The following is a 20,338-nucleotide window of genomic DNA, read 5'->3' as shown; positions in this document are numbered from 1 at the left end:
AACATGAAAAGTACCTTTGTGTACTTTTCGTGTTTTTTTGCCAGTTGGAATTATTTCCCTTTGATACTTCTAATGTTGATGGTTACCTATATCTTCATTCTGATGACATTGAGTTTGTTCTAGTAGCTGACTCTTCACTATTCACCCTGTAAATTTTTCGGCCAAGTGTAACACTTGTATAAAGGATTAAATCAGAAATATAATTTCTTGGAATCTTTAATTATAGTCTAAGTGGGAAAACTTTCAATATCTGTCTCTCATCCAGAGTATTTTAATAAGAAGGTGATGCACCTTTTCACTACTTCTGTATAGGAAATATATGATTTCTGCATTACTTCAACCATTGTATCTCTTCTGGGTCTGGCTCTCACTGAGTGGAGCCACCACTGAGTTTCCTGTCCTGGAGTTATTCGGGTCAGGAGTGATGAGTTTAATGTTTATCCTTTATGTTCAACCTTAATGGTCAACATCTTTCTCTAAATCCAGAGTAATTTAATAAAAAGGTGGCACACAGTTTGGCAACTCCTATAGGTAGAGATGACCTTGCTAACGCATCTGCCTGGTATCTCCACTTGGGCCTGGCTCCCACTGAAGAGACCTCAATAAAGGTCGAAACTAGTCTGGGTAGTGGCCCCTCCCTTAATGCATAACATTATACATATCCGCAAGGAGATGTGTTTTGCATTATGGGAGATACTGAGATAGGAGTGATGTTAGCTTGCTCCACCTTTGCAACGAGTTGCCTAGTGTTGTACAACCTTACCCCAGTCCTGAAGATACTTTCAGGTGCAAACTTTGTTTGCTCACACTTGGATAAAGGATTAAACTAAATTTATTATGTTATTATCCTTTAGGGTCACTCTGTGAGATTTAGTGATCTTGTAGATCACTCAAGGATTTTTGGAGAGGTAATTCTGCACTTTAACATGCCTCAATACAGGTTGAAACTAGTTTGGGTAGTGGCCCTTCTTATAATGTATAATGCTATGCATTACACACCTGAGAGGTGTGCTTTGCATCATGGGATACTAAGGCAATTGATGTGGTCATTAGCCTCTATATATAAGTATAGGTATATATATATATATATAAGTGTATATTAAGTCTTGAAGATACTTTGCTTGCATACATTTAGATAAAGGATTAACCCAAGAAAATAATTTCTTAGCATCTTTAATTTATAGTCTAACCAAGTGGGAAACTTTCAACAACTGTTCACCCTGGTTCCCTAATGAAAACATCAGGGACCTTGTTTAACTGTTTCATGCTTCCCCAGCTGGCTTGAAATTTCATTATGTTGTACCATCATGTTAGTTGCTGATTTAAGCTAACACAGAATATAGTTGTTAGCTAAGTCCCAAATTATTTGCCAGTCCATCTGCGTTTGTTCAGTATTCAGTGGATACCTACTAATGAAGTGCACCATATGAAAGTGGGATTGGATGTTATGTTGGAAGCCTTCTGTATTAAGTCTCCTTCCTGTTATCTAATTTGGACCTTTAAGCAATCCACTTATGATTTGTGCTCCAGAATTTACATCCATCCTATATATTTTACAATCTTTCATGCTCATCCAGCATCTATCCTAACATGGAAAATGTCTATATTCAACCTATTCCAAAGGGAGGAGATAAAAACTGGCTGTTAGCTTCATTGTCCCATTACATTCAGTCAGTTCTGTTGAAAATAATGGAGAAAGTTATTAACAGTTAACTTTTTTTTGCCACTTGGAAGCCCAACCAATTAATCAGTAACATTAGTATTGATTCCACTATTCTTAATCCAAAGCAGATCTGTGTGCTAACACCATCATGTATCTCACATAAGTACTTGTTTATACTTGTCTTGGGTATACATGCTAATAAAGATGTTTGGTGACTTAACAATACAACAGAAAAAAAATATATATATATACACACACATTCCATATTTTGCATACAGTAATTGAGGCATTTCAAGTGTAAAGCAAAGCAAATAAGAACGTGGAATTTTAAGGAATTATTCAAATATTTTGACTATGCCTTATTGTTACAGCCAAAGGTCGCTAATTTTTTTTTGTTGTTGGTTTAAACAAAGGATAACAGGCTTTCAAATAGTTGGCTATGTGTTTTTATTATTATTATTATTATTTGACACCTCCAGGAAGTTCAAAGACTCATCGAGGGTGGGCACCTGCTCTACAACTCTGTCTCAACCACTCAATCCACCAACTGACCACAACTACACCAACGTCATCTACCGCCACTAGTATTTCCACAGACAACACAAACATCCATGCCCACAGTGGGATTCGAACCTGCAGCCTTTTGGCTGGAGAGCGGATACGCTAACCACTTGGCCAGCAAGGCTGGCAAAACCCCACTGCCCACGCACAAGACCGGCTAACTTGGCTATGCCTGAGGAAGATCCTCAAGTTCCTCGCGTCTTGGACGGGAATCGAACCTGAGACACTCCTTCTCCAGGCATATGGTTGCGAAGTGCAAAGCCACTTTGTTTAGGATCATTCAAAAAATTGTTGAAACATTTCAGTTTATATTGGAGGTGAATGATTTGAAGAGACAAAATTTAAAAAGAACAAATTAGTAAACTTGCTTTGGTGGTAGATAGACTTTAATCATATTTAATATTTAGGACATCCATTAAAATGTCTTCATTTACCTCAGTTTTTTGGTATTAGATATTATCATTTTGAGTTTCAAAATTTGGCAAACATTTTGCTGGCCTGGTTGGCCGAGTGGTTAGTGTATCTGCTCTCCAGCCAAAAGGCTGTGGGTTTGAATCCTACCATGGACATGGATGTTTGTGATTGTCTGTAAAATTACTAGTTGTAGTGGTTGTGGGCAGTAGATGATGCAGTTCACTATAGTTGGTGGATTGAGTGGTGGAGACAGAGTTGTAGAGGAGATGCTTTTCCTCAGTGAGTCTTCGGACTCCTTGGAGGTGTCACATAATAATAATGATAAAAATTTAATGACGTGTACTCAGGATTTCTACTATAATTTTTCATGCCTTCTCAGTTCTGATATCCATCATGATAATCTTATGGCAAAGCAAAAAAAAAAAAAAAAACTTATTGGAATCGAACCAATAATTAATAAATAATTCTATTAATGTCAGAATTTCTTTAAATACAGAATGCTATTATGAACTGTGCTTTTTTTATCACATATTTATCATTTTTTATCATTTCTTTAGTTTTATATAAATGACATTTCAAAAAAAAAGTTTAAATTAAAATGTCACTAACTTTACTGATTTCTTTTCATTTTAGGTCGAATTTGGTTATATAGAGATCTTACAAATCATCCAGTATACCAGTATCTAGCTTGGATATCATTTCCTCTTACTCTTATATTGTTTGCTTCAGGATTTGTACATATTGTTTCACCACAAGCAATTGGTATGAAACTATTTTCTTTATAATTTTTATGATTTATTTCCTGCTGGTATAGTACTTCAGGCTTTTTGTTATGAGTGGCAATTAGTATTCCTTTTGCTTTATGGATGTGTGAGAATAGGGACGACATTGTGGATGGAGAAGAGAAAGAAATTAAATGATTAATTTGTTGCTCCCTCTCCACATAATGTTAATATAGCTTACAACAGGTTTCATATTTCATGAGATCGAATTTTCTTTCTTGTTTATATATTGTAATGCAGCCACAGCTTGCTTCATATACATTACTAAATAAATTATTGAAATATTTTAGATACACATAAAAGTTAAAGAAGTATTTAAATTAAGGAGATATTTAATCCCACATTATTTCAGAGCTGAATAAGAAACTCTAAGATAGAAATCAAAGAGTTTCATGCCGAATATAGCAAACTATAAAAGTTCGGCGAGTTCAAACGTAAGCAAACACCTGGTAGTACAATGCCGAGCAACTCGCAGTAAAGGTGGATAAAGCTACGATTCTTAGTATTAGCCCTAGTGAAAATTATTTAATTGTAAATAAAAAAAAAAAAAATGTTCTTTTATATTAAGGGAGACAGGTCACTACCCAGACCGGTTTCAACCTTTATTGAGGTCTCATCCCCTTAAATATCCCCTTAATTTAAATAATTTTTACATCACCGAAGTGAAGCCTTTTGGCTCTTTATTTCATTAATTAAAGAAGTAGTTTAGAAAAAGAAAAAAAAAACATTGAAAGTTCCTAGCAAGTGAGTCAACAGATGTACTAAGAGAATACTGAGTAAAATATAAGAGCTATGCTGTGTATAAAATTAGATAAACAAAAGTCATGGGAAGACATTGGTAAATATATAGAGGATAAATATCAGATAGGTGGCAAATGTTCTGCAGGCTATCAAAAAAGATTAGGGATGGAACAAGAGTATAGTAAAATGAATAAGATGATAAAAGTGAATATGAAAGTAAATATACTCTAGATATCTGGAATAATTACTTTGAAAGACTGTTAGATGAAAAAAAGAAAAAAAAAATGCAATGACAGAACAGTGGTAGAAAATATTTGAGGAACACAATCATCAGTACATATCGATACTTCAGGTAGAAAAACTTCAGAAGCCTGAAATGTGAAAGTTGGAGTAGATGAGATCCAGCTGGAGAAAATAGATGTTGGCCTTATGTGTCATTGAGCACAAAGAGGGTAGGGTGACCTCTCATTCGCTTCCTGCTCATCATGTATTGAAAAGTTTGTTATATATCAGTCTTATGGAACTTAAGTTTCTATCATGTCTACTCTTTTCTGCCTGTCAGCTATCTTTGCAACACACACATCTTCAATTTTTCCTCATAGGGAGCATTCCACAGATCTTTCACCATCTGGTCACTCTTCTCTGGATACTCTCCACCACTTCAGATGGTAGTCAAGATGCTGCTATAGTCTTATAAAGCAGGGATTAATAACCTCCCTATCTCTATTTGTCGGTATGCTCTATGCTCAACATTCAAGCATTACTTTGAGTATTTTGCCAGCTTTTGCAGTATGTCCTTTAAACTTCAACTCTGTCTGCCATTACCCTCAAATCCCTAGCCCGAATTTCCTACAATCCAGTATCAAGAATGTAATACACAGTATGTAATCTTTTCATCCCGAGTGAATATCTGTCTCAGAGTGCAAAGTTGCGAGATGGGATACTTTGTCACATTTGATATCCATTATATTTTACCTGCACTGCCAGCTTATTTAAATCATCTGCAGGATGTCTGCATCATATTTATTAGCTATTGCACTCTCTAATTTTGCATCATCAGCAACAGATAAATACTTCCTATCCAAAAAAATCATTTCTTATATCATTAATATATAAATTAAACAGTACTGATCCTAATCAGAGCCTTGAGGCATTTCATTGGCTACTCTTTCTCCTCGATTCTACCTGTCAAATATGACTATCTGGTGTTGTCTTTCAGCCATCCCTATCCTTTTCACCACTAAAAGACCTATAGGAAAACCAAGATCTAAATGGATTGATGCAGTCAGAAGTGCTCTGGAAGACATAAAATCTGACAATATTGGAGTGCTGACATTCATAGGCTAATTTGGAAGAAAATTGTTGACAGAAAATTAATAATAGTGTAAATTTAATTGTATAGTACTGTCATAGTATCTTGTATATCCTCTGAGAGTGCATATTCAGGATATATATGATTATCTATAATCTTGTGAAAAGTTGCACTTGGAAAATCATAATTAAATAGGCAGTATGAATTTAAGCTAAATTTGCAATCTCTCTCTCTCTCTCACACACACACTGCATTCTGTATAGGTTTGAAGAAAAATAAAAATATCATGTATCATTCATCATGTTTTTCATACATTCAGTAACTATTACACCAAATGCAATGAACATTATGTAAGTTGAATAACCATGTTTGGAAGCTGTATGTGTGAATCTCACCTCTGGTATGGTTGTTTGTGAATATCTTTAAAAACCATTCTTTCTTTCTTTGACATCTTCTCTTTTCTCAATAAAAAGAAATCCAGCAGAGTAATACCTGGTGAACACTGAGGGCAAGATGTTCTGTCACACGTAATCCAGTGACCAGCGAAGGTTGAAGAATTCATGAATGTGCAAATTCCAATATGAGCAAGTCCTATCATGTTCATAGGACCTGCTCACACTAGAGTTTGCCAAGCCATTTTATATGATATACAAACTCATTTGATATCAGTTTGTATAGCAACCTCCAAGGGATGAAGATGTGGGTCACAAAATAAACTTTGACATAGATAGTAAAGTGGCTAATTGACAGGCATCAGAGATTGATATATGGAGGCGTTTAGTTTAAGAGAAGGAAGGTGATTGGTGGTGTACTATTAGGTTTTGAACTTAGGCCATTGTTGTCTAACTTGCATATTAATGATATTTGGAAATATTTAGTTGTTTGCAGATAATGCCAAGTTGGAGACAGTGATAAGGGATATCTGATGCAAAATTTCTGCATTTTGACTTGAAGACTATAAATTTTATTATCAGATGCTAATGAGTGTAATTTTAATAATTTTTTGAGAATTTGCTACAAGTAGTTGATCAATGAAGCAAGAGACTTGAGGTTATAATGGGCAGTGAGTTAAAAAAAAATAGGGTCTAGGTTGCTTAAGGTGGTTAAGGCATTGCATTAGATAACTGCACTGTTGAAGAGAATACTAACTCATAGGAAAAAGGAAGTTATTCTTCGTTGTTTTAAGGATACTTGCGACATAAGACTGAATGATATAATCACGTAATCACAAGAAAGATATTTATTTAACCAAATATTTCGGTCTGGAAATAGCAGACCATCGTCGGTGGTATTACAAGAACAGTTTAAAAAAATATACAAGCTAGAATACTAACAATAGATCGTTGAAATTAGAACATGCCGCGTGATGTTATATCACTAAGTATGAAACGAAATATTTTGAAGTAGAAACATGATTGAACAAATTCAATCATGTTTCTACTTCAAAATATTTCGTTTCATACTTAGTGATATAACATCACGCGGCATGTTCTAATTTCAACGATCTATTGTTAGTATTCTAGCTTGTATATTTTTTTAAACTGTTCTTGTAATACCACCGACGATGGTCTGCTATTTCCAGACCGAAATATTTGGTTAAATAAATATCTTTCTTGTGATTACGTGATTATATCATTCGAAGTTATTCTTCCTCTTAATAAGGTTTTGATAGGACCACATCTGGACTACTGCCTGATTATTTGGGTTCTGAGGAGGTGGAGAAACAGTGAAAAGATGAAGAGGCAGGTAACCAAGATGATAACTGGCCTATGTAATGCATATGAGGACAGATTGAGAGAATATGGTCTTCACACTTTGAAGAATAGACAAATGAAGAGGTAGAAACATACAAGTTAGTATGAGGAAACCACAGTATAGATACAAGCGAGATTTTGGCAACTTATGACAGTGCAGGTAGAACTTGGGATCATCCATGAAAAGTTGCTACGATGCATGTAAGTTCCAAATTCTTTTCATGTCAAGTGAGTATGTAAAATGGGCTAGCATTGGATCTGAATGTGTTCAAGGAGAGATATAATTGGTATTTAAGTATGAGTGACTACAATGTCCTCTCTCAATGAGTCCTGGGGCTTCCTAGAGTACATAATAATAAAGATTTCTTGTACTTCTTAGGAATAGTTTGAATGTAGGTTAAATTCTGGGATTCCAGAACTGGATTTTGCAATGCCAGATCAGAAGAAACAATAATGTGATAACATTAACAAGGATATCATGACATTTGCTTCTTGATTGGAAAGGATATTGTGTTTTAATTCCATTGATGATGCATGAAATTTTTATATAAAGTGAATTAGTTAGTCTCTCATTTGGAGATGGCAGGATTTTTCTCTCCTGGTAACTGGTTCTGACTCCTACAAGTAAGCAAACATGAATATGCATCATTTGCAGGCATAATACACCCATCCTTAGTGAATACAGCTGAGGAATGGCAGTACAGCTGTAGTAATTAAAACAAACACACATATAAACCACAGTGAAAATTATTTAATTGTAAATATTTCATCCTAAGTATCTTAGGACATCATCAGTACAGTATTTAAACAAAAATTAGGAATAACATACAGTTAAGGCGCATGATTACAATAGAATCTCATGAAAACGTGCATAACGTGCTAAAGTAGTACAAAAAAAAAAAAAAAAAAACATTAATTATTTAACACAGTTTTGTATTTTTTTTTTTTTTTTTGTACTACTTTAGCACATTATGCACGTTTTCATGAGATTCTATTGTAATCATGCACCCTAACTGTATGTTATTCCTAATTTTTGTTTAAATACTGTACTGATGATGTCCTAAGATACTTAGGATGAAATATTTACAATTAAATAATTTTCACTGTGGTTTATACGTGTGTTTGTTTTAATTATGATCGCACCACAGGTTTCGTTATTTAAAAAAGCTGTAGTAAATCCTTAACTAGGGATTTCACTCATCACAAAATGAAGACACTCTGAGCAGCTAATGTCAATTTTGAAATCTTGTGCTTTCAGGAAATTGGCATTTATTATATTGATATAATTCTGCTTCTTATTGCTTTGAATGAATGCAGATATTGAGGTTTATTTCAAAAATTATTTATTTTTAAATGTAAACCGACTAACGTATATTCAACTTTCATCTAACTGTTTTAGAGAACTCATTCGCTATACTGAAAGTCTATAGCAAACCTGTATAGTATCAGCACTATTCCAAAGGAAATTCACTATAAAGAACTACGAAGAACTAATTGAAGTAATACAGTCATAGTTATGTTTTAGAACATGCATTAAAGTATTAATGGTGGCTACTTTAATTCAAATTATAAATTGATTTCATTTTATATATATACTTTTTTTTTATTTATTTATAAAATTTAGTCCAGTACTTTAAAGATTTCTTCATAAGCTTTACTTGATTCTAGGATCAGGAATTCCTGAAATGAAAACAATACTTCGAGGAGTTGTACTTAAAGAATATCTTAGTTTTCGCACTCTAATATCAAAAATAATTGGATTAACGTGCACATTAGGCAGTGGTATGCCTTTAGGAAAAGAGGTAAAAAATATATTGAATAATTTGATATATCAGTTACTGCAACTTATGGTTTTTATAATTTAAAAGTATAAATTTACTATTTTAATAAAAGTCAGTTTCTGAAATATCCATTTCTGAAATTGAGCTGGACATTAACAGACTCTCAACGAGGTTTCAGACTTTCTTTCTGACTCAGAATTATGAAATATTTTCACATAATGGCTGTGTAGCTCAGTAGAATGGTGTTTACACTTCTCATGACTAAGCTGCCTGAAGAAAGAGTGTCACAAGTTTGATTCTAGTTGCTAACTAGAATTTGCTGGCAAAGGTTGGTCGATTGGTAGAGTCTCTGCTACTAATGGCTCAGTTAAGTAAGTTTGAGCGCGGTTAGTAGTTAGAAGGGAACCAATCGTTCGATGCTGTTGGCACACTCTCCCTCGATGAGTCTTTGGACTCCCTGGAGGTGTATAATAATAGTAATAGTAATAATAGTAACTTTTTCTAAGCCCCTTTTCAACTGGTTCCAAAGTTAGTCGATCTCTGGCATGGGCAAGTAGGTGTTTTCTCCTGGAAACTCAGATTTTTCATCCCGTAAACTTAAGAAAATCGACCAAAGAACTTACACTATTTTCAGGCATTAAAAATATTGTGTTAGGGTTAGGTACCATGAGATGGCGGCACTTGTTAGCCATCTCTTCACTGAGTGCTGCTAATTAGTGATAGCCTTGGGCTAGCTGTCTCTCTGATTGGCTACCAGTGGAAATTGAACTGCCCACTCAGTCTCCAAAAATCAGATAGGGTTAAAACGGCTTCACTTACTCCCTATATGGAAATAAAAGGCATTAGCTGTTTTTTTTTGCTTTTTATGAATCATTTCACGTTTTATATATCAATACTTTTGTTTCATTTTACAAAAAGCATTTTAATTACTCAATTCTCATTTCAGCTCTCTATTCACTTTTGCAACCAATGAGGGTTACCAGTCATTCCATAAAAATTAAACAAGTACATTTTTCCAGTTGTGTGAAATCTGTGCTTGCATTTAAATGTTATGGCTTTGTGATTATCATCAGAAGCATCTTCTTTGAGTGCCATCTCCTATTGGAAGTCTGTGACCACCTTGGCAAATTTTGAACGAACCTCAGCCACTGTGGTTCGTTCAAAACCACAAAACACTTTCAGAGCTCATGCCAGTCCACTGTCTGATGTCTTCCAGCCAAGATTTTCTTTGTCTTCCTTGTCCTCTTCTTCCATTTATCTTCCTTTTTGTAATTGAAGTATCTTATATTTTTCATTACGAAGTAGGTGTCCAAGATATGCAGTATCTAAAAGTTCATGTGATTTTCCCCATTTGTTCTAGTACTTCCTGATTGGGTGTTTTTGCTGTGGGATTTTTAATCACAAGCATGCTAATAACATATATGATAAACAAAGGATCATGATTTCCTGCTATGTGCCTTCAAGAGATTCAGGGGAGACAATTATAACCAACACAACTAATTATTGTGTTGTTAGTAGTTTGCTATCAGGAGTTTTCTTCCAGATTAATATGTTATTGCTTCTTTCCAGTACTGTCAAATCTTATATTTTAGACTTCTAAGACATGGCTAATAGTCACTTTCTGGGTAGACAGTTTTGCTTTTTTGTAGTTATCATGTTGTTTTGTTCAGTAATACAAAGGTGGGGATATACTCCCTTTAAAACACAGCTAATAGTATCGGGTTGGTATGTAAAGTAGGTATTTATTTGACTAGGCTTGCTTGGTATCCTTCTTAATTTGTTTAGAAAGAATAAAAAAAGGTAGATAAATATTATATTTTTTTAATGTTATTCTCACATTCAGTAATTATGCTGTTCGTTCACTTAATCAGATTTATCCTCTTAAATCTGAAAATGTGGTCCAATATTGGTTCTCTCAAGTAACCTTGCCATTTTCCATGCATTGCTAATGTCTTTACTTTGCAGTTATTTATGTCATGATGCTATTCCAACACATTTTCTAAGTTTGTCATGAGTACTTGCTCTGCAGTTCCTAACTGAACTTCACATGCTTGCCAATCTCCTAGGCTAAGATTACATACTTTTTATGGGGCTCTTACTCATGACAATATTTGTAAGCTCATAGTGCATTGGTACTGTGGGTGGACTAAGGATTTTTTTTATTTTTATTAATTATCTAATTTTTTATTTTATTTTATTTTATTTTTTTACATAGTTTGGAAACCCTACTCTTAAGACCACACATGGAACTTTTTCAAGTCATTTCAATCCTCCAGTAAGCAAATGGTAGTTTCACATCAGATGATGAAATTTATCTCTCGCCTAAAGACAGTGACAAACATCTTTGCCTATGTTGGGATTCAGATATGCTAACCACTTGGCCAACCAGCAGGCTGAGCTCATTTCTCTTGATCACTTTACAGACAAATCCCTTACTGTTGTTGCTGTTACCAGATCTGACACTTTTATACATTTGATCCTTTCTATCACATGCAGTTTTAGGTAATTATCTATCTGTAGCTCCATGAATTCCATTTCCTCCCTCCCATATGTTCTGCACTCCTCATGCATTTGGATTTTTCTTAAAATCAGTTATTCTTCCTGATTGTTGTTTTTCTTGCATTTTTCATATTATGATAACAAATGAAGAGACATAAATCTTTTAAATGTGCAAATCAGTACATTTAATGTTGATTATTGATAATATATAGCTTGATTCAACTATGGTAGTGTAAAGTGTTCATGAATCTTTATTGTATTTTTTGTTGATGTGTTGATTTTTTGCTTCAAATAATGAGGTGAATGATTTTAATGATCAGGATTGTAGTAGATTTCATTCAATGCTACTGCATTAATTCATGTCTACTACATAATCAAAACTATAACCCAAGGAAATATCATTTGCAGTTCTGGATGTATAGTCTGCATTCTGGGTGCAAATCACCACCACTATCTGCTGCATGATATGATCATATCAAGTTCCATTTATACGAGAGGAGAAGAAATAAATGAATGATATGAAATCATAATTAGTGTGCTCAAACAAAAATACACTAGCACTTTTTTGCATGTACTGATTATTATTATTATTTTTTATCTTTTGACAATGAAAGTCTTACATTCATTTTAAATAAAATATGTTTTACATTTGTGAGTTACATGCCTGAGGTGTAATGATAACATCAAGGATTGTATTAAACTCAGAACTGAACAAATTAGACTGATCAAGGCTTGCAGAATAATCAAGGATGTTATGTGTTTTTAGCATTCATTTTGTGGATAAAAGTTATTATTATTATTACGTGACGCCTTCAGGGAGTCCAAAGACTCATCGAGGGAGGGCACCTACTTGACAACTCTGTCTCCCCCCACTCAGTCCACCAACAACTACCATCATCATCTATACCAATGCAATTTACTGCCCACCACCACTTATTATATTCTTTGAAGTATTTAGAAATATTGTTTAGTGCGCTGTTTTTAATTTTTTTCACATCAACAGTTAGGCTATTATCATTCCTCTGTTTTTCAGTAATCTTACAAAGTTACTGTGGATCTTAGTAGATTGCTGAAGTACGTAATATATCAGCAATCTGCTCATATATTACAATAGTGACAGAGTTTAATAATGGGAATGGATATACTATGATATTTCTGGATTTTATTAAGGCACATTTGATAGAATGATAGGAACAACATGGGAGATTGTTATAAAATCTTCAGGAGACATCAAAATGGTCTTGTGACAATGATAGGAGAGAGTGACTGACAGGTATCAGAAAGAAATGTATGGAGGTATTGAGTCTTAGAAAAAGTGGTGAGTAGGATACCACAGGATTTTGTGATTTGACTTCTGTTACTCACATTATATTAATGACATTGGAGATGATATAGTGTATGAAATATTCACTTATATGCTGATGATGCAAAGTTGGGTTTTGTGTTAAGGGACATTAGTAGAGAAGAGAATCTCTGCAGGCTGACTCAGACTGGTACTATAGGCAAATGCTAAAGAGTTTTTGTTTAAAGAAACCTTCGTAATTTCCATAATTAAAGAAAACATGTAACCATTGTTAACAAGAAAAGTTAATTAATTGAAAATTAATGTATTTTGTTTTGTGTGTCACAGTGTATCTTCATTCTATTAAAAAAAAACTAAGAACAGCCAGAAATTAAAAAAAATAACAGACTACAAACTATGTGCTGCAACAATAGTTCTTTTTTTACATATATAGAGTTGGGCCTGCAATGAGTTTAGAACTATAATACTATTAGGAATTTTAGGGATAAAATATTTAAAAAAAAGTAACTATTTAATATAGAAATTATAGGGATGCCAACTTAGGGAATGGATAATCCATTGTAGTGATTAAGATTTTGAAGTTGCAATAGGAGGCTTCAGAGCTTTCTTTGAACAGGTGCTCATATTTGAAGATACTTTGCTGAAGCAAGCACTTTGATACTATTCCAAAGAATCCTGTGGGTAATCATTTCCGTGTTGGACTAATCCAGAATTATAAGATTCAGTCAAATGAATAGAACACTAACATTCAGAGATTTGTTTCTCATCTGACCGTTCTGTTTGGTCAAAGTAGGATAAATTATAGCATGGGACTTAATAAGTACCAATTATTATTATTATTTGACACCTCCAGGGAGTCCAAAGACTCATCGAGGGAGAGTGTGGCAACAACATCGAACAACTGAACCCCTTCCAACTACTAACCGCGCTCAAACTTGCTTAACTTTTTGCGTGAGCCATTAGTAGCAGAGGCTCTACCAATCAACCAACCAACCTTGAGTAGAGTGCATCAGTTGATAAGTAGGTTTATCCTGCTTTGGTCAAATAGCTGCTGAGTCAAAACAGATCTCTGAACATCACTATTATATTTGCTGTTTAAACCTCATAAGTTTGAATTAGCCTAGCATGAAACTGACACTAGCTACAGGATACTTGAGAACAATATCCAACTGCTTCATCAAGGCATCTTCAGATATGAATGTCTCTTCAAAGAAGGCTTTGAAGTCTATTACGTCATCCAGATCTTAATTGTATGATGGATTATCTATTTCCAAAGTTGAAATTATAATTCTCAGTTGTGTTAAATAGTTATTTAAATTTTTTTCTCTAAAATTTCTGTTAGTGTTATAATTTTAAACTTTGTGCACATGTGACTGCACATATATATTAAAAACAATTGTTTCATTCATTTATTCATCATCCCATAGTTCACAAAGGACCGTAGAGAGTAGATATTAGGAAATGTTTCTTACAGAAATCTTACAGAAGTCCTTGATTGACAATTTGCTTTCAGCTCTGTTAGTGAAAAAATCTAAAATTTTTTTAATTGCTTTAAAATTAAATATTTCATTGTTTTTAATAATACGCTTTGTTAATGATATTTTGATACATGGTATGAAATGTCTATTAATTTTTAGTTAATTAGTTTGACTTGTTAATTGTGATTACACTTTTTTTTTTAACTATTGTTAGTGTATGTTTGATGTTGCATAAGCAAGGTTTTGCATCTTGGACTTGAAGACATTGCAGAGTATTATTAATGGGAATTTGCTGTAAGTTAATGATAAAGCTAGGGATTCAGGATTGATAATATACAAGTTAAATTTTAGAAGCTACATTGCTAAGCTTGGTTAAGTCATCAAAAGTCAGTGTTGAGGACAACACTGACTTGTAGGAATAAGGAAGTTACCCCTCAATTTAAAAGACATTGACAGGACCACACTTGGACTACTGTGTATATGGTTGCTGGAGTTTCATGGAGATGAGGAAACAGTTTCAGCAGTGGGTAAACCATATAATATCTGGCCTGTGGAATTTTCATATTAAAAAAGATTGAAGGAATGTGGCCTTCAAAGTTCGAGAAATAGGAGGAGATAGCATTGTAAAAACATACACATTGGTAAGGGGGATCTCACAGAAGAGATACAAGAGATATTATGTAGCTCATTCCTGCAAGCTGGAGTGGTCAGGAAGCATGTGAGATTCAGGTTCTTCTCCTGACATGTGATGAGTGAATGGAATAAGCTGCAGTTGGACACATTGTGTCCTCAGTGTTTGTTGTCAAGGAGCAATATGATAGATATTTAGGCATTATATGACTTACTTAGGACTCTCCTTTGCTAAACTGAAAAAGCATCTGTTTTCATCAGACTGGCAAGCAAAATTCTACAAAATTTATTAAATTTTTTGAAGAAGCTGAATGGTCAATAAGAGAACAAAGAAGGTTAGACCAAATTCTTGAGATTTTATGAGTTGAACTATCTGTGGAATTCACCATAGGTCTAAGTGGACAATTATTTTTATGTAATTTTGGTGTACCGTATATATTCTAGGAGGCATTGCATGGTTCTGAGTTTAATAGTTTTGTGATCAGTGTATGTGGTTTTATCCAATAACTTATTAAGTTGAATTTAATCAGAGAGTATTATTTCCATTCTGAAGACACATTTTAAAGACTTCAGGAGGTGTAATGTTTAGTTCTGATGGTTGGGTATCATAACTTCGGTGACTTCAAAATAAAGTCTAGCTTTGCCCATAAAAGATTATTGGCTCTTTTCTAAGCTAAGGCAACCCGATAAATTAGCAACTCATTTGAAAACGTTTGTGGCTTAGCAATTCTGTGGAGAGCTTTCAGTATTGAGACCACATTTTAAGGTAAACTCATTTGTCATGGCAACTCAGTAGTACTTTATAGTACCAACCAATGAACTTTTTCAAAAGCTCTAGTGCCTGCATTTTTTTGATATATTGATGATGACATGTAGCGAGTGTGGATTTAATGTGTGTGATAGATCAGCTTCCCACTCTTTTTAATAATATTTCAAGCTATTCCTTTTTTTCAAAACTCATAAGTGGTTAAGCAGTAGAGATTGGCTAGCTTTAAGATAAATCTTGAGACCTGCTGAGATAATAACTTCTTTTATCTTAGCAAAGATTGATATTCGTTTTGTTTGTCTAAAATTCTTTAAAAATGAGATTCTAGCTTACCCTTTTTCAATTGTAGCTTTCCTAGTAAATTGCTCTTCTATGCTGTGAATTCCCTGTGAAGGAATAAGGCTTTCTTGTATAATGAGACTTTATAAATATGGTCACACAATATGGAATTGACAACTTGCCACAGATCCAATGGAATAACACCAAACTGTTACATAGATTACATATAAGTATGGATGTTTATGCAAGGAAAGTACTGAAGCCTTACTGCATTGATTGACTGAATCGTAATTGTAATGGCTGCCTTTCCATCCCTCAAGTGGAAAATTGTTCTCAATTATATTAAATAGTTTTTCTTTTAGCTCAAAAATGTTTTATCCTAACACATGACTGCATGTATAAAGAGATTATAATGTAATGCATGTATATAACTGTTTCTCTTATAACTTGACGAATTGGAACATAAGCCTTAATAAAACTTAATATGGATTTTACTTATGCTATTTTTATTTTAGCAAGCATGGAATTTTTGCTCCATTGTCAAGGACATATTTGGTTTGGCTTGCAAAATTAAATAAGTAAAACAGAAACCAGAAGATGTTAAAGGTATAGCCAGACTTCTTAAATCTGTTGGCCTACAGATGTCCTTTTTCTGTATTAACAAGATTCCTACTTTTCTAGGCTCTGCAAAAGACGAGCTTCCACCTTTAGGCCATTCTGGAGCCTATCAAATTCCTTGTCAGTGTTGGGTTATCTTCATTTGGCCAAACTGGTAGATTGGCAGCCATACATCATGATGAACATCTAGACTACATTAAATTCCATAAGCCTTGAACAGTCTGGACTTGCAGAACATGCAAGAACAGGTTCTTTATAAAAGTAATTATCTTATGGAACACTTATATACAGTTGTGAAACCCTCTACTTCATCTGGATCTTATTGAAGTGATCTACTGAAAAATTCTCTTTTATGAGAAATAATATTTCTCCACACATTCTGCAAATAATAATTTTTTGATTAATTAATGTCCCTTGTTTAATTTTGCTTATTTAAGACCTTAATGTGTTTTACACTGTGTCATTTTGTATCACGTATGTGTGTGGTTCATGCATTTTTATTGTGAATCTTCCAGTTTCTGACCTACTTGTATAATTCTAAAAGTATACCAAAGATGTTCTTGACACTAGGGTGAAACTTCTATGCTTATAAAATAAAAATTATGTAAATAAAATCCATATTAAACTTTACTGTTTCTTTTGTTCAGATTTCATCACTTTTGTTCTTCACTTATACTGATGTTCTTTACACAATGTGCTAACATATTGTCTGAATTTGAATACTGTAGTAATTTTACATAGCATTGTATTTTGTTATATAAACTAGAATGGTTCATATTTTATATATGTATGTTTAGAGAAAGATTTGTATACCAGATCATATAAAAATAATTATGGTTATGTTGCTTACAACATTTTAATTTCTGAAGCTTGAATATATTTGATGACATATTATTTTATCATAAAATCTATTGTATCAGTTATGTAAAAAAAAATTCTTGTGATTTTGCCTTTTTCATGTTTATATCTATTAAAATGTATGTGGAGAGTAACTTGATAGTAAAGATATTGTTTTGAACTAGCAAATATCTCCCCTTTCTGTCAGAGGGATTCTTCTAGGTTTGCATTGATATTCTATACCAGTAGTTCATCTTATAAAGAAAAGAAGTTAGCTATTCTTCTTTCATAATTTAGGCAAACAAGTGCTTTAATTTAAAATGTTATTTAATTTATGTTATTTAAAATTATTTTTTAAGTTGAGAGGTATACCAAGAAGAAGAGACTAAGATTTTCAGAACTATTTGATCAGTATTGTTTGAAACTGAATGCAATAAAAATTATCATATACAAAAATCGTATGTCTTCCGAATAATAGCAACAACATATGAAGAATATCTGATTTTCTGTCATTGAAAATTGACAGGAAATCAGAAACCACAGAATACACCCTCTGTCCAAAAAGAAACCGAACTTTTGATAGAAAATAAAACACAGGCCAATTATAATTATTCAAATCGTTTATTTCAATCAATATACTCTCCCTCAGCTTCGATACAGCATTTGGCACGGTCAGTTAATTTGTTAAATGAGTTTTTTAGTGAGTTTTTTTAGTTTTTTAGAGTTTGAGTTTTTTGGTGTTTGGGATACTGTTGAGGGTCGTGGTTACTGCCGCTTAAACGTTTTTAATGGTGTCGTATCGCTTTCCTTTCATCGGCAAATGAAGTCGGGAAGAGAAAGAAGTCACAGGGTGCTAAATCAGGTGAATACGGCTAGTGATCCAACACACTTGGTTTTTGCTCAAAAACTGTCTCACAATGTTCAAACAATGAGATGGTGCATTATCATGCAAAAGTGACCAACTGCCTGCATCATGATATTCATGCCGCGTTCGATGAATTCTCGCTATCAATCACTTCAAAACTTCAAGATAAAACTCACAATTGACCGTTTGGCCAGGCAGAACAAATTTTTTGTGGATAATGCCTTTGGAATTGTAGAAACAAATCAGGCATTGTCTTTACTTTTGACTTCTCCAAGCGACTTTTTTTCAGATGCCCCTTTTCTGGTGGTCTCCACTCAGCACTCTGGCACTTTGTTTCAGGCTCATACTCAAAATACCACGTTTCGTCACCAGTAACGATCGTTTCAAGGAAGTTTGAGTCCTTACGAGCGGTTTTAATGAGGTCCTTGCGGTGTTCAATTCGATACATTTTTTGGTCGTCAGTCAACTTGTGGGGAACAAATAGCGAATTCAATTTATGAAGGCCCAAACTCTTGGTCAAAATGTTGTGCACAGTTAATTTTGGAATCCCTGATTCATCTTCAATCAATCTCATGGACGATTTTGATTTTTCTTTGATGAAATCATTTAGTTTTTGGATGTTAACTTCGCTCAGTCTAGTTTTTGGACAGCCCGGATTTTCGTCGTCCTCAAGCGTCTCATGACCACTTTGAAATCGCTTAAGCCACTCGTAAACTTGAGTACAGGATAAGCATTCATCACCGTATGCTTTTTGAAGCATTTGATGCTTTGTAGTAAAACTTTTACCAAGTTTAACACAAAAGTCAATCTCAGCTCTCTGTTTGAAACTCATTTTCCAACTGTTCGTCAAAACACACTGTCACTCTTGGCACTATAACTCGGCTTCTAATGAAACAAATGTCGTAAACAGTTGACACAACACTAATGAAAGTTGTCGCTTTCGACAACAAAAAGATACGACAAGTGGTGCCACTAGTTTCTTCTATTTTCGAAAAGTTCAGTTTCTTTTTGGACAGAAGGTGTAATACACAAGGACTATAAGAAGTTAGGAGCTGTGGAATGTCTGCAATTATATTACGATGAAATCAATGTATATTTGTATAAAAATTATTTTGTTTTAATATTTTAATGTGTTCATAACAAATAATTGGCTTTCTGAACATCATATGCCTCATAAAAGCATTTATGAGATAAGAATTTAAAGCATTTGCTTTAAATTCTAAATTACATCCTACAGACCATGACTGGGAATTCCACTGTGGCATAGATTTTTAAAAGTCTTAAGGTAATAAATGATTTTCTTTCTCAGTGTAGGACTACTTTTATGCTTATTGGAAATCTGATTGTCCTGAAAAGTTCCCTGTTTGTCACTAGAGTAGAATTCCAGGGTTAACCAGAGTTAGCTCATCCAAGGTTACTGTTTATAATCTTTCATGAATGGAATTGCCATAAAGAAATATGATTTTAGAATTACATACCCCAAATAGACACATTATTTCAGTGTTTGCTATTAATAATTGTTTCAGTACTCGGTGACTGTCCAAGTTTTTTCCAATTGTTTTTATAGCTCTAGGAATATAATGAATTGTTAAAGATACCAAGCAATTTTAAACTTGGTTTTACTCCATTTTTTCCAAGTAAGCAAACATACAAAATGTCAAGTTTGCGCCTGCAACTTATGCAAGACTAGCTGATCCCACAGGTAGTGCAAGACCAAGGCAACTCGTGGTAAAGGTGGAGCAAGCTCTGATCACTAATCTTAATATTTACCCTTAATGCCAAAACACATCTCCAAGAAGGGGATGTATGATGTTTTGTATTAAAGGCAAGGGGCCACTACCCAGACCGGTTTCGACCTTTATTGGGTGGCCCCTTGCCTTTAATACAAAACATCATACATCCCCTTCTTGGAGATGTGTTTTGGCATTAAGGGTAAATATTAAGATTAGTGATCAGAGCTTGCTCCACCTTTACCACGAGTTGCCTTGGTCCTGCACTACCTGTGGGATCAGCTAGTCTTGCATAAATTGCAGGCGCAAACTTGACATTTTGTAT

At 33.9% G+C, this 20,338-nt stretch overlaps 1 protein-coding gene across 1 annotated transcript in view; it reads left to right on the top strand.

Annotated features, from left to right (window-relative positions):
* The window catches only part of ClC-a (chloride channel protein 2), a 388,967-nt gene that overhangs the window by 40,898 nt on the left and 327,731 nt on the right, over positions 1–20,338 (top strand). Inside the window, exons 4-5 of the mRNA XM_090392133.1 lie at positions 3,272–3,400; positions 8,896–9,029. Coding sequence (XP_090248259.1) covers positions 3,272–3,400; positions 8,896–9,029 — 263 coding nt within the window. The remainder of the gene's footprint in view (positions 1–3,271; positions 3,401–8,895; positions 9,030–20,338) is intronic.

This window comes from Typopeltis vanoorti, chromosome 4, assembly GCF_054136105.1.
Source record: "Typopeltis vanoorti isolate ZY-2024b chromosome 4, IOZ_Tvanoo_1.0, whole genome shotgun sequence".
In the NCBI taxonomy this organism is placed as follows: domain Eukaryota; kingdom Metazoa; phylum Arthropoda; class Arachnida; order Uropygi; family Thelyphonidae; genus Typopeltis; species Typopeltis vanoorti.
This window is presented reverse-complemented; position numbering and strand designations above follow the sequence as displayed.